Source organism: Polyergus mexicanus, unplaced genomic scaffold (assembly GCF_030449975.1).
Source record: "Polyergus mexicanus isolate NDT 795.1 unplaced genomic scaffold, iyPolMexi1.0 SCAF_4, whole genome shotgun sequence".
NCBI lineage: Eukaryota > Metazoa > Arthropoda > Insecta > Hymenoptera > Formicidae > Polyergus > Polyergus mexicanus.
In genome coordinates this window covers 4,866,071-4,879,511 of record NW_027223324.1, presented here as the reverse complement: position 1 = coordinate 4,879,511, position 13,441 = coordinate 4,866,071, and the positions used below count along the sequence as shown (strand labels likewise).

General features: G+C 30.6%; 3 protein-coding genes across 6 annotated transcripts; 1 reads left to right on the top strand and 2 right to left on the bottom strand.

The window, feature by feature from the left end:
• Positions 1 to 1,065: 1,065 nt before the first annotated feature.
• Positions 1,066 to 4,452, bottom strand: LOC138932363 (protein claret segregational-like). The gene is made up of 6 exons (XM_070294113.1): positions 4,185 to 4,452; positions 3,860 to 4,114; positions 2,785 to 3,779; positions 2,384 to 2,699; positions 1,833 to 2,107; positions 1,066 to 1,666 (listed from the first exon to the last, which is right to left on the bottom strand). Exons 3-6 carry the CDS (start codon positions 3,777 to 3,779, stop codon positions 1,243 to 1,245), a joined length of 2,010 nt encoding a protein of 669 aa, XP_070150214.1. The 5' UTR covers positions 3,860 to 4,114; positions 4,185 to 4,452; the 3' UTR covers positions 1,066 to 1,242.
• Positions 4,453 to 4,659: 207 nt separating this feature from the next.
• Ampkalpha (AMP-activated protein kinase alpha subunit) lies at positions 4,660 to 8,710 on the top strand. Of its 4 annotated transcripts, none has more exons than XM_070294117.1 (10): positions 4,660 to 4,678; positions 5,701 to 5,816; positions 5,910 to 6,051; positions 6,312 to 6,550; positions 6,630 to 6,836; positions 6,927 to 7,032; positions 7,110 to 7,444; positions 7,712 to 7,875; positions 7,956 to 8,115; positions 8,202 to 8,709. In XM_070294117.1, exons 2-10 carry the CDS (start codon positions 5,714 to 5,716, stop codon positions 8,291 to 8,293), a joined length of 1,548 nt encoding a protein of 515 aa, XP_070150218.1. In that variant the 5' UTR covers positions 4,660 to 4,678; positions 5,701 to 5,713; the 3' UTR covers positions 8,294 to 8,709. The 4 variants fall into 4 exon arrangements, with proteins under 4 accessions (XP_070150218.1, XP_070150215.1, XP_070150216.1 ...); XM_070294114.1 differs by lacking the exon at positions 4,660 to 4,678 and adding an exon at positions 4,697 to 4,839 and having other exon boundaries at positions 8,202 to 8,710; XM_070294115.1 differs by lacking the exon at positions 4,660 to 4,678 and adding an exon at positions 4,846 to 5,092.
• Positions 6,224 to 13,227, bottom strand: Crk (Crk proto-oncogene, adaptor protein). The gene is made up of 3 exons (XM_070294124.1): positions 12,631 to 13,227; positions 11,409 to 11,764; positions 6,224 to 11,300 (listed from the first exon to the last, which is right to left on the bottom strand). The coding sequence occupies exons 1-3, from the start codon at positions 12,663 to 12,665 to the stop codon at positions 10,828 to 10,830; spliced, it is 864 nt and encodes a 287-aa protein (XP_070150225.1). The 5' UTR covers positions 12,666 to 13,227; the 3' UTR covers positions 6,224 to 10,827.
• Positions 13,228 to 13,441: the final 214 nt, after the last annotated feature.

Here is a 13,441-nt window from a genome sequence, read left to right as displayed (position 1 = left end):
TCAATAAACACAATTGTTAAAAGTCAATTTATCTAATGTTTACTTTATTAGCAGCAAAAAAACGAGATATAAAAAATTCCATGCATTGCCTTGCATATATAACTTGCAAATCATAGAGTGTCAATCCATCAGTGAGTTGAAATAATTCTGTAGTTTAATCTCATTAGCGTCAAAAGCAAGCATTTTACTTTGTTCAATAGATAGTTCTTGCACGCGAGAATCGTAATTGAAGTCTTCCTGTTTTTGTCCATTTTAGAAAACAGAATTGAAATTTATTCTTAGTACGTAGAATAGTTAAAAATCTATATACTGCAATTTAAAATTAATTTTCGAATCAGTTTTCCTAACATTTTTAAAAACATTAGAAATAAAATTCTATTCCGACTCTATAACAAAAATATAATCTCATTTTAAATATTTAATAGTTATTATATATTAAAAATCTAATGTATTAAATTTTTAAGTTATAATACCTATTAAATTAGATTACTTTCATAGACAATTATATATATTACTATATATTAAAAGCTCCAAATGTCTGAACTTCACAGAAATCTAATCTGTCACTATATTTTATAATTATCTGTCTTATTCCTTATATTTTATAATAATTTTCCTTTTTAAGCTAGATTATACACTTGGCGTCATTAATAGAATTCTGATTTAATCTTTAATGAATTATTGACTTTGAAAGCAAGATTATCATTACATTTGATAATGATACGAGCTTCTAATTCATATTTTACTGATAATAACATTATACAATAATCTATATTTAAATATATAAAGTTATAAAATATCTTGTTATATACATTTGCTTATACAAAATAATATTTACATAACAAGTGTAAAAGTATACTAATATAAATTATAAATATAGATTGTAACAAATTTCTATGACAATTGTTTATTCATTGTTTATTCAACATATAAATTAAATGTTTATATATAAATGTCATTTATTTAATTATTAATGTATAACATTATTAATGTTATACAAAACATTACATTATGTTATACAATAAGATGGCTTTTTATTGTCATTAGCCACTAATTTTTCGCATAAGAATACACACATATATATTTCTTTTCTTAAGTTATTTTATATTAATCATGATAATTGTAATGATAAGAAAAAATATTAATCATGTTATAAATATCAATTGAGTAAAAATTTATAAATCAGGACTATAACAAGTGCGCAATCAAACTACATCTTAACCAAAATTAACATTTTAAAATTCAGTTTGATGTACTCTGTAAAAGCATTCGGCTTCGTTTGACATTTCCAATTTTGCAATTATTGACACTGCTAGCAAATCTCAACGAATTTAATGTCTCGTTATAACATTCATCCAATGGCGATATATTTAACAACATTAAAGTTTTTGAATTGCCTCCCAAAGAAGGCATAAGCAAATGGGTCAATTTAGAATTTCTATATGGAATATGTTCCTGTTTTTTTAAAAGAGCTAAGATAACATTACCAAGATTTGCTAATGATTTATTGATATTCTTCGTTTCTGTAGTTCTGACAGCTTCTTCACTCTTCAAACGTTCAGATCCAGCTAAGTCAACTAAATTTAAATTTCCTATCGATACCTCCTGTTTTCCACTGTGCGTGCCAATCAATTGTATTCTCGTTACTGAATGTGACCTGGATGATCTAAAAAGCAAATCACATACACATTAAACAATTATAAATTCTAATATTATATTCTTATTTAAGAGAGGAAAAAGTTGTCTTATTTTTTGTAACCTTTTTTTGTATCTTGTTTTTTGTAACTTTCTGCTGCAATTTGAATTATAAATGTCGTACGAATATAACTTACCGCTCATTTGCCTTAGTAGCCGCAACAGCTCGGTTGCGTTGTGCAGTTTCAAGACATTTGTGCAATTCTTCTGGACTGTGTATTTCTTCTATCCGAAGATTGCTGACATATAAATCCTGACCTTTGCTATCCACCATTCGTATTTCGTGCGTCTTTAGTTGCGAATCGAGAAGATCAACGATATGTTCATTGTAAATTTCCAGAAAACTTGCTTTTACTTGATACTCCCAACCAAGAAGTTCAAACTGTTTCATTTCTTTGAATATGTGACGTACCTAAAATTATATACAAATAAGTTCGATTCTCTTAGAAAAATTATTAGTGCATAAATTTAAATATAAAATTATTAATGCACAAATATAAAATTAAATAATATTACATTTATTTAAAAAAAAAAAAAAAAAAAAAAAAAAAAATGTATCTATATTTGGATATTTTATTAAAGAGAAACTATGTTTGAAACAATTGCAAGCTAAATTTGTATGTGTAAATTAAGATATTATCTAATAATTTCAACTAGTATTTATGATATTATAAGAATATACACATACTGTTCTAGGTATCATGCCTTCGGACTGCTTCTTTATTTCTCCTTCATCTTTCATTTCTCCTTCCATAGTGTACGTTTTGCCAGAACCAGTCTGGCCATAAGCAAATACACAAACATTATATCCCTCAAGAGCCGACTGTACTAAAAAGGATAACTCTTCAAATATATCTTCTTGCGACGCTTTATAAGTGAACACTTTATCAAATGAAAATTCTTGCTTTGTTCCTCGTTGCTTTCCACTACAGCTTACTGCATCTGATCCATCCAATTTACCCACTTCAATAGTACAGTCGTCTATATAGTTTATGCTACACAATCTACAAACAATAAGTTCAAATCAATGGATCATATTAGAGATATACTTAACTGCAAAGCAAAATACATTTACAGAAGTCTACTTACGCTTTCATCTGTTCAACTTCCTTTGGAGTTCTCGGACGAACTCTGCAGAATACTCTGATATTCCCCTTTAATTCTTGTATATTATTGTGCAACACTCTACATTTTTTATCCATTTCATATGCCAATGCTTGTAATTGTTCTTTGACATTATTCAAATCCTCATTTATCTGTTTTTGTAATTCCAGCTCACTTGTCAAAGTTGTCAATTGTGTAGTTTGTTTTGAAATCAGTACCTCCTGTGTTTTACATTTCTCTTTACATTCATTCAACGTGTGAGTAATGCTTACGCACGATTCTTCCGACTCTTTTAATCGTTTTGTCAAATCTTCTTGATGTTTTTGCATCGTAGACATTTCTGCTGTTAAAGTCTGAACTTCATTAGTTAAGATATTGTTTGAATCCTCAAATTCTTCTGCTTTAGTTCTGCATGCAGCCTCACTAGTTTTTAAACTATTTACTAATTCTTGCAGGGTATTATACTTTGATTCTATATCTTTACTTTTCTGTTCTGCAACTGATAATTTATCACTCGTTTGTGCCAAGCGACCTCGCAGATCCCATCTTTTTAATTTATTTGAGTTATCTGTATTGTTTTGTAATACTCTGTTCGTTTTATTTGCTGCATTATTAGTCATCAATGCTTTATTATTTGGTTTGTTCGCTACTGCTTTTGTAACAGGTTTAAGAAATGGTTTCTTTGATTCTCCATGTGTTATAGTCGTACCTGCTCTTTTCATAGCATTTATATCGTTCGATCGTGTGATTGTGGATAATGTTTTTGCACGGACTAGAGTAACCGGTGGTTTATTCTCTTTTATAGATTTTGTTGTAGCAAGGGAGCTTATTGGTGCTGATTTTACAGTCGATACTGATTTTGATGTTGAGATACTATTTATCTCTTTGACCGTTTTGTTACTTGTACTTTTAATCTTTATATCCATTGTAGAAATTGCTTTTGTTAATGTAAGTTTTGGTTTTGGTAAGCGAGATTCCATCTATCAAACACATAATAAAACAATTTAAGTATTAAAAAAATAAAACATGAATAATATAAATGTAAATAATAGAAACTTACGCTTCGCTTCTCGTGAAGTTTTGATAACAGTTAATAGCTATAATACCATTTGCTTTTTTTGTATGTAAACTTGAATTTAACCGTATCGCATAAAAAAAGAGGAACAAAAATCTTCACAATCACAAAAGAAATGTAAAATCAATGCACAGAAATGTAATAGAAACACACTTTGATCTTTTAAAGTTTCTACGACGGTTATCAATTCACAGCATCTGCTTTTTGTAACTTGAATTTAATCGTGTATGTTAAATCGACCTATAAGAGAAACCGAACGGTCATTCACTTATTACTTCGACGAATCGCACGTCAGATACAAAAGACTGACCAATGTGTATCTAGGAAGGGAAGGTTGAATAATCGTTGCGTATACGATGATGTATAGATACATGCGCGTATGCATTTTATGACTCTTGCACACAAATGCAGCACGCTAAAAGGCGACGCGGCAGCCAATCAATTCACAACTTTTCCGTGAGAGCGAAAGATTGATTGGCTTTCGCCTTATCTTTCGCCTCATCCTGTTTGCAGGAGAATGACATTACCGATTATTTTGACTGCATGCGTTGGAGATAATTATAAGATTTATTTTAATCATGTGAATATTTTAGCCCATCCAATTATAGTGTTATTACCAGAAATGTATACATCTTTTATGTAGCTGTTTCAAGAATAAAAAAATAAACATTTATTATACCAAATCACTAACTTTATTACCGACAACGTAAAGATATATTTATGTATCTACAATAGCGCGCAGCGAGTTTTTTTCTTCAAATTTTATTATTATGCTAATTTCCATAAAGCTGGCCATATTTAGCAGTACGTACTTCGTTAGTGATTATAAAAATTACGTACATTTTATACAATCATAAGACACGATTCTATCAAATTTATCATGCGGACGATCTTGAGTCTTGAGCCATCAGCGCATATGGAATTATTTTCCAATGTCAACATTTTTACATATTAAGCTGTATGATGTAAGAATAAACTGTATATCCTATTCTAATGTTACCATTCGAGCAATGACACAATTGATCCAATAAAATTGATCGTACAATAGCCGCGTGATGAGAAGTCCAGCATGTAAATAGTGTCAGGTGATTGAAACTGTGCCATTTTGGCTGCCCGTTTTTCTGTCATTGGAATTTTTTATGTTTTTTATTATCATCCAATTGTATATTGTCTCATTGATGAGATTTATCTCGCATAAATTCGCTCCTCCAAATACAAGTGAGTAACATGTGTATTAATTGTTATACAACGAATGATCTTATACTACTTAATATCTGTTCAATCGAAATAATTCTGCGAGGATAATAACTAGTTGAATTGAAGGTATAACGATTGTTGACAATTTTTGTTATTATTTCTTAATCCGATGTTTATAGATAACTATGTCAACAATAATGGAAGCAATTGTTTAAAACTGTCGTAGGCCAGATAAATATAGTTTACAGATGTTTATAATATTTAAACCGAAATTTAACTATGATATTTTATCTATTTGATAAACTTAGGATTTTCTAACTCAGGATAATAATATTGTTACTGTTCAAAATTCTTAAATTTTTTAATTAAATTTTCATTTGATACGCTATTAGTTTTGTGAAATCATAAGATAAGTGAAACAAAAAAAGACAATGTAAATGTTTTCATATGTTTGGAATTGTTTCAAATGTTCTTAAAATGTTTAATATGGAATCTTTTGGCTTGTGATTTTAATCGTGTGTGTATGTGAGAGATAGTAGTATTCTAAAGATGCTATATATAATCTTGAACTTAATGATAAATTTTATACATTATATAATGTATTGTATAAAGAATTTTATCTTGCATAGCAACGAATTAAAGATGTCTGAAAAACTTGCAAGCAGTCAACCACAACCCATTGTTAAGATAGGTCATTATACATTAGGTCAGACTTTAGGTGTCGGCACATTTGGTAAAGTAAAAAGTACGTATTTGTATATGTATATATATATGATTTATACGACATTAAAACACTTTATACTGTATATATTTTTTCATACAATATTATTACTTACAGTTGGAGAACATGTTTTAACAAAACACAAGGTTGCTGTGAAGATTCTGAATCGGCAAAAAATCAAAAGCCTGGATGTCGTAGGCAAAATTCGCAGAGAAATACAGAATCTTAAACTCTTCAGGCATCCTCATATCATCAAATTGTAAGTATCAATTAATCATTTTAAAAAATTGTAGTGATATTTTATTATACATACATATATGTACATAAATATTTCATATATAAATGAGAGAGAACTTTCTAATTTTTTGAAAGCAATAAAATAAATTTTGTAGAATGTGAGAACTTCAACTTGAAAACAAGATTATTCTCGCTACTTGAGAATTTTTGCCAGATGCCAATTTTTAAATAAATAATTCCTATAATCCAGTGTTAGCTTTAACATACATTTCACATATACAGATACCAGGTCATAAGTACTCCTACAGACATATTCATGATAATGGAATATGTCTCAGGTGGAGAGCTGTTTGATTATATCGTTAAGCATGGTAAACTTAAGGAGTACGAAGCGCGACGATTTTTCCAACAAATTATATCAGGCGTCGATTATTGTCATCGACATATGATAGTCCATCGCGATTTAAAACCGGAAAATCTTCTGTTAGATCACAATCTTCATGTGAAGATCGCAGATTTTGGTATATGGATACAGTTAGCATACAGTGATAATCCTATTATACATAAGCGTTAACATTTTTCTTTGACAAAAATTTGCAGGTTTATCAAATATGATGATGGATGGTGAGTTCTTACGTACTTCGTGCGGTTCTCCGAATTATGCCGCGCCGGAAGTAATATCTGGCAAATTGTACGCCGGTCCCGAAGTAGATATCTGGTCGTGTGGTGTTATATTGTACGCGTTACTCTGCGGTACTTTACCATTTGACGACGAACACGTTCCTACTCTCTTCCGCAAAATTAAATGTAAGTTCATTATTCTCCAAAAAAATGCACTTCAATAGGCACTTTTTCGAATGCATAGATATTGCAATTATAAATCGTCTTTAATTTTAGCTGGTGTCTTTCCTATTCCGGAATATTTGAACAAGACTGTTGTTAGTCTCTTATGCCATATGTTACAAGTTGATCCGATGAAACGAGCAACTATTGAAGACATTAAGTACGTTAAATAATAGACAATTCTATTTTAATTAAGAATACGGCTATTATTATATCTAATATATTCTTCAATATCAGAAAACACGAGTGGTTCCAGAAAGATCTACCATCATATTTGTTCCCGTCACCCGTTGAACAAGATTCATCCGTTATCGACATAGATGCTGTGAACGAAGTGTGCGAAAAGTTTAACGTCAAAGAACCGGAGGTACACTCCGCACTATTAGGCGGTGATCCACATGATCAGTTGGCGATCGCCTATCATTTAATAATCGACAATAAAAGAATCGCGGATGAAGCTGCTAAGGCTGAATTAAAAGACTTTTATGTGGCGTCTAGTCCACCGCCGGTAGCGTTTAGCCCGAATGACGCGACCAGCAGTCCCTTGAGGCCTCATCCAGAAAGAATTGCACGTATGTAAAACATATGAATGAAACAAATACGATTTATTAACTCTTAAATACTCACGTTGTTCATCATTCAATTTGAAATTTTTATAAAGTTAAACAATATTATGTTGCAAAAATTGTGAGCTGCATTAAACGTTATCATAAGTATTTTGTCTTGGACAACTATTTTACTATTATTTTCAACTTTGTATAAAACTAAATCTGTAAAAGAGTGAAAAGTGTATTTTAGTTAATTTCTCTGGCAATAACTGTGTAATAATTATGTTATAGCATATCGTGAACGTCAAGGTTCGCAAGGTAGTGCATCCGCACAGATGCAAGGCAATCGCGGTACACCTGTGAAAAGGGCGAAATGGCATTTAGGTATCAGATCGCAGTCAAAACCAAATGACATTATGAATGAAGTTTATCGTGCCATGAAAGCGCTTAACTTTGTAAGATTCATCATACTGAATTGTGTACTGTAGCAACAATTATTCACTTATGCATGACATTATACGAATTGTCTTTTTAGGAATGGAAGATTATAAATGCGTACAGTGTTAGAGTACGACATAAAAATAACTTAACTGACAGATATAGCAAGATGTCATTACAGTTATATCAAGTTGATTATAAGAGTTATTTATTAGATTTCAAGTCCTTGTCGACCGAAGAGGATGACATTGGACGAGGTAAATTATTTAATACAGAATCACCGACATAGCACAAGCATAATTTATGTGTTAAATATATATAATATATATATATATTCTTTTAGATCCAACATTGCCACCTCCACAAGCAACGGGTCACCACACAATGGAATTTTTTGAAATGTGTGCAGCATTAATTACACAATTGGCGCGATAGCGTGCCTGTTTTTTGAAAATTAAATTCCACTACAGCTTGTGCTTCTAATGGTGTATAGTATGAAATAAATGCAGGCTACTATAAAATAAATTTAAATTTTGACCTGTAATTTGCAAGTTGATGTATATTTTTCAAATCACTAATTTTTTAATCTAAAAATTAATAATATACAATTGTGTGCAAAAAAAATATATGTATATATATTTCTGACAATGGATGCGATCCGTTTAACGCTATTTTTGTTTCGAAGCATTTGATGTATCGATCAGGACGAAGAATCTTGTGCTTTGAAGCGAAAATAATGTCGCATGGAATGCATTTAATGTTACAAAAATTACTAAACAGCGCAATATCTATATATTATCATTTATTATTAAATGCTATAATTAAATGTTACATTATTACAATCTATTATAAATTACAACACAAATATATATATTTTTCTAAAAATGATTATTCTATCATATTGTATATCTATAAAATTGGTTTGTATCAGAAAAACCAAGTATGTGTGTGCATATGCTTAGAAAAATATACATTATATATCCTTGTCATATTTAAATTTATCTCACATATATATGAACATGAATAAAATTATTTCGGATAGAGGATTAACACTTGTTGAAATGATAGAAATAATTTATATGTATAATATAACTAATTTTTCTCGTTATATTACGATTGCTATGATTGATGATTAAATTTATAATTGAAATTTTTTTGATCAATATACATATCGATTAAATAACTATTATATTCGGAATTATTGAAATTATTTAAACCCTTTTGCTGATATCAACTTGATATGTCTTAAATTCAACTATATGCTGAAAATTTAAGCACCATTTTATCATTGGAATTAATCAATAATTAAAGACAAAATATACATAATGGCACATTCCACACATTTCATCTCATTTTATACAAACATGTGGCTCGATTCTGGTAATGCTGCCAAAGAACTGCCCGTTATATATTATCCAGCTTGCCTTGTTTTGCACATCGAATATCAAAACGGACGTAAAAGATACAAATTGGACTATTTTATTTTTCTCTCAAACATTAAACGGAAGAGACTCTTGCTTAGACACAAGGTTTATTGATATGGAATACTTCCACAGTTTATCTATCTTAATACTGTGCATAATTTTAGGAAGATTATGGAGAACTTATGCAATTTGGTACTAATATGATGATGGAAATGTCAAATGCATATAATAAATTAAAAACCAAATGGTAATATATATATATATATATATATATATATATATATATATATTCAGTATATAATTTCTGATTTAAAATTATATTGTGGAAATATAAAATAGTAGATATGATCAGTAGTATAGTACTACAATATACATATATATTTAATACAATTAACTTTTCCACACATCATTATATATAAATACAAATTTTTAGCACAATGTAAGTTGCTCCAATTGTGTGGCACAACCTCTATATGGCTAACAGATATTATATGTACCATGACAAAGATAGATTTTATAATCTGTAAAAGAGCTGTGTATACTTTTCGTTTATATTTCAATATTTCAGATGGAAGAGTGTTAGCAGTATATATACAATATATTTTTATCATAGTCACTGCATGACTAGAAAATATTACCATATATTTTTTTTCAGTATAGAATATATCATTCCAACTTTGTAGGAATATTACTGTAATAATATTATTTTTCAGGAGAAAAATATGCTTTATGAATATTATTTATTATAATATTCGTAAATAAAAGTGATAACATGTATGTTTATCATTAACACATAATCTTTCATAAAATCAACAAATCCATGATGGGCACTCGTTGAACACGAGTAAAAAACCTTGTGCTGAATCATTCATTTTGAAACATTAATAAATTCCTAGAATAAACAATAAAATCTTACATTTACGTGAATGTTTTGAACTAGTGCATTATATTAACATCTATGCAAGAAAAAAATGAAATGAATTTCATTATCTGCATATAAATAATTGTAAATTAGAACCATTAGGAAATATCCTACATGAGAACTATTAAAATATATCATTTAAATATTGTATCTTTTACAAAAATCGTTTCATTTATTATTTAATTGAAACGTTTTAATTTCTGTTTAATGAAATAATAGGGTCTTATTCTAATATATATATATTGAGAGAATGTTGTATTTTACACATCTATATCTAATAACTTTATAAAATTATGCTTGTGCTTTGGACAATTAGCAATGTTAATAGAGATTACGGATGTACATGTGACTAAAGTATTAACACACTGTAGAGATATTAACACAAATCTTTGAACATTTCTCATGTTTCGACATATTGCACAAAAATCTGGGGTTTCTTCTTATATAGCACATAACACACAGCACAATCAAATGTATGTGTAATTGTTCAGATTTGAGTGTATATAAGCACATCTATGCAATGGTACATATAATAGATGTTATTAGTAATCTAAATTTTGATAATATAGGAGTCTTTCTTCCCATTGTCACACATGTGATGCATCGCACTCGGAGAATTTTTGTTAAATCTCCTGATTGTCTTCACCAGTCTCGTTATCTACAAATTCCACATGCGTAAACGGGAAATGTCCGACCTTGCCGTGTAACTCACCCTCCCATTGTCCATTGATATTGGTTTTTGTCACTTTTATCATGTCACCTACTTCCAATTTTAACGCAGTTTTGTCGTACGCGTTCGGCACCCTTGCCTGTTTCACTTTTGCGAAAGCCGGTAACGTTCTCTGAATGTTCGATCTTCGCGTTACAGTCGCTTGTCCCGTCATTTCTGCATGAGATGCCTGTGTTGTAGGTCCCGAATTTGAATTCGAGCCGGAACTGCCCCCGCTCTCAGGCCGTGAATTATTTTCTATTATGATGTGACTATCCTCATCATATTTCTGAACATATGGAACTGGTATCGAACCAGTTTGTCCAACGCTATTTCTAGCTGTCCACCACTGTTCTTCATCTTTTGATATTACAGTGAGTATATCACCTGTTATTACAATCATTTTATTAAAATAATTTTATTGAATTAAAATGAATTATATATATATATATATATATATATATATATATGTTATATTGAGAAAATTGACTATACCTTTCCTAAAGGGTAAATCATCAGAATCATTGCCATCAAAATCATACTTGGCAATTACCCTCTGTGTCTTTTTTGGAGCGGGCCTAATTAATGGTGTAGTATCCAAATAGTGCAGTTTGTAAAAAGCTAGAAGACTAGGAATATCTGGAAACATTTGATCTCCGATCCGATACCGAATTTGATCTCCTTGTTGAATTTTATTGATGATATAATGGCTAACTTTACTATCCTCTCTTACGCATAGTACAAAATCGCCATGTATGGAAGTGCTATCTCGTACTAAAAATACACCACCTTCTTTCTCGCCCATTAATAGGTCGGAAGCATCCTGCCGTGACATAGCACCAAAGTACCAGCTAAAAGAAAATCAAATCATATGAATACAATATGTATAAATTATATCTTTCACAGATAGTTGCATATATTTCATTTAAAGTTACTAAAAAAGATACAAAAATTTTTTTTTAATAAATGAAAAAATATAAAACGAACTTATCACATGTTTCTACAAATGTTATTCTAAGCTAACAAAGTTTTAACTCTCTGATTCTGTACCTATTTATTTAAATAGGAAAAAAATCTAGTATAATAGCATAAAATCATACAATCTATTTATTGTAAATAAAAATGTTCATAAATTTGGCAATAAAAATGGCAATAATTAAAATAAGAAAAAATAGAAAGGACAAATTGAAAAAATAAAATATGAAAATAATAAAATAATGTCCATTTAAGTCAATTAAGCAGTATATAAAAAATCAATAAAACATTTGAAAAAATATTCACTAATAAGTATTTCTTTCATAAGAAATTATTTCTTTCTTTTCTAGAGAACACGAAGGAGATGAAACTAACAGAACATTAGTTATAATTGCTTGTGAAAATGGTTCCAAGAGAAACATGAACATCTGAGATTGATTTGTTGGATTTAAAGGATATGTAAAAAATTGATAAGTCTTTTATATTTCGTCCAAGAAACGACACTTGGAGAAGCATATAATTATAATTCATTGCACGGACTTAGGATGATCTATCCAGTGCTCAGAAAGACAATACTCATCGAGATAACAATTATATCGTGGCACTTAAGCAAGAGGCGTGAAATGAGTGTGTCGACACGACGCAAATTGCAGCCGCAATTTCAAACAGCATTATACCCGTATATATATATGACATTGATTGTTGGATGAATCAAAACATGGGAATTTTCTCTCACACTTACCTCGACTTGTCGTACTGATCGAAGGTTGCAGCCATTGTGTATTACGTATATCCTGCAGTCCCGATTAGAGTCCGAGAGCGAAACGATAACTTCTTCCTTTGTCAATTATCAATTAATATATTGCGGGGGACACCGAGAGAAAGAAATAGGTGGAGAGCGAGCGAGAGAGAGAAAGAGACTGAATAGGCTCGATCAAGCTCTCGCATAATAAAGAGCCATGATGCACGAGAACAGATTCCGATTGCGCGATGTTTTCACAACGCAATTACACGCATTTGGACCTCGCTGGGTGTCTTCGGATGTTACTCTCTTTCCCAGATCCGAGACGAATTATCGCTGCTCCGTCAAACCTTCTCCGCGCGGCGGTGCGATCCTGCGTATTATCGACGACATGTTGGAGATCGCGTACCTTCACCGGCGTTCCGTCGATTATCTCGACGAACGTGGATTCCCCTTCGGGGTCTCGTCGTCGCGAAATTATCGTCGTGCCACGACGTTTTTTACTCGCCGCACGAAACGTCCTCGCCGAGCGACCTGGAACGGCGATATCGCAAAAATGGTCGCTGGAGCTGCACGACGTTCATATCCCTATTAGAGTGCACTAGATTTGTCCGCTTTGTCTGCACTTTCTACACTTTTATTCTTCTCTCTCTCTTTCTTTAACACTCGATATACATTAACATAGGAAGCAAGAAAACACATATAGACACAAATGCCATGCAATTAAATAAAGAATTTTTAAAGATTCTAAATTTTTTTTATTTGACAGCTAATCATATGATTTTGTATTTATATATGTTTCTTACTGGAA

Bases quoted from the DNA above. Each gene is read 5' to 3' on its own strand.
- LOC138932363 (XM_070294113.1), bottom strand. From the start codon at position 3,779: ATGGAATCTCGCTTACCAAAACCAAAACTTACATTAACAAAAGCAATT. The intron at 2,108-2,383 runs GTATGTGTATAT...ATATAATTTTAG, and splicing joins AAGGCATGATACCTAGAACA to GTACGTCACATATTCAAAGA. The intron at 1,667-1,832 runs GTAAGTTATATT...TTTGCTTTTTAG, and splicing joins GCTACTAAGGCAAATGAGCG to ATCATCCAGGTCACATTCAG.
- Ampkalpha (XM_070294114.1), top strand. The intron at 6,052-6,311 runs GTAAGTATCAAT...TCACATATACAG, and splicing joins CATCCTCATATCATCAAATT to ATACCAGGTCATAAGTACTC. The intron at 6,551-6,629 runs GTATATGGATAC...AAAAATTTGCAG, and splicing joins TGTGAAGATCGCAGATTTTG to GTTTATCAAATATGATGATG.
- Crk (XM_070294124.1), bottom strand. From the start codon at position 12,665: ATGGCTGCAACCTTCGATCAGTACGACAAGTCGAG. The intron at 11,765-12,630 runs GTAAGTGTGAGA...ATTTTCTTTTAG, and splicing joins GATCAGTACGACAAGTCGAG to CTGGTACTTTGGTGCTATGT. The intron at 11,301-11,408 runs GTATAGTCAATT...TTGTAATAACAG, and splicing joins TGATTTACCCTTTAGGAAAG to GTGATATACTCACTGTAATA.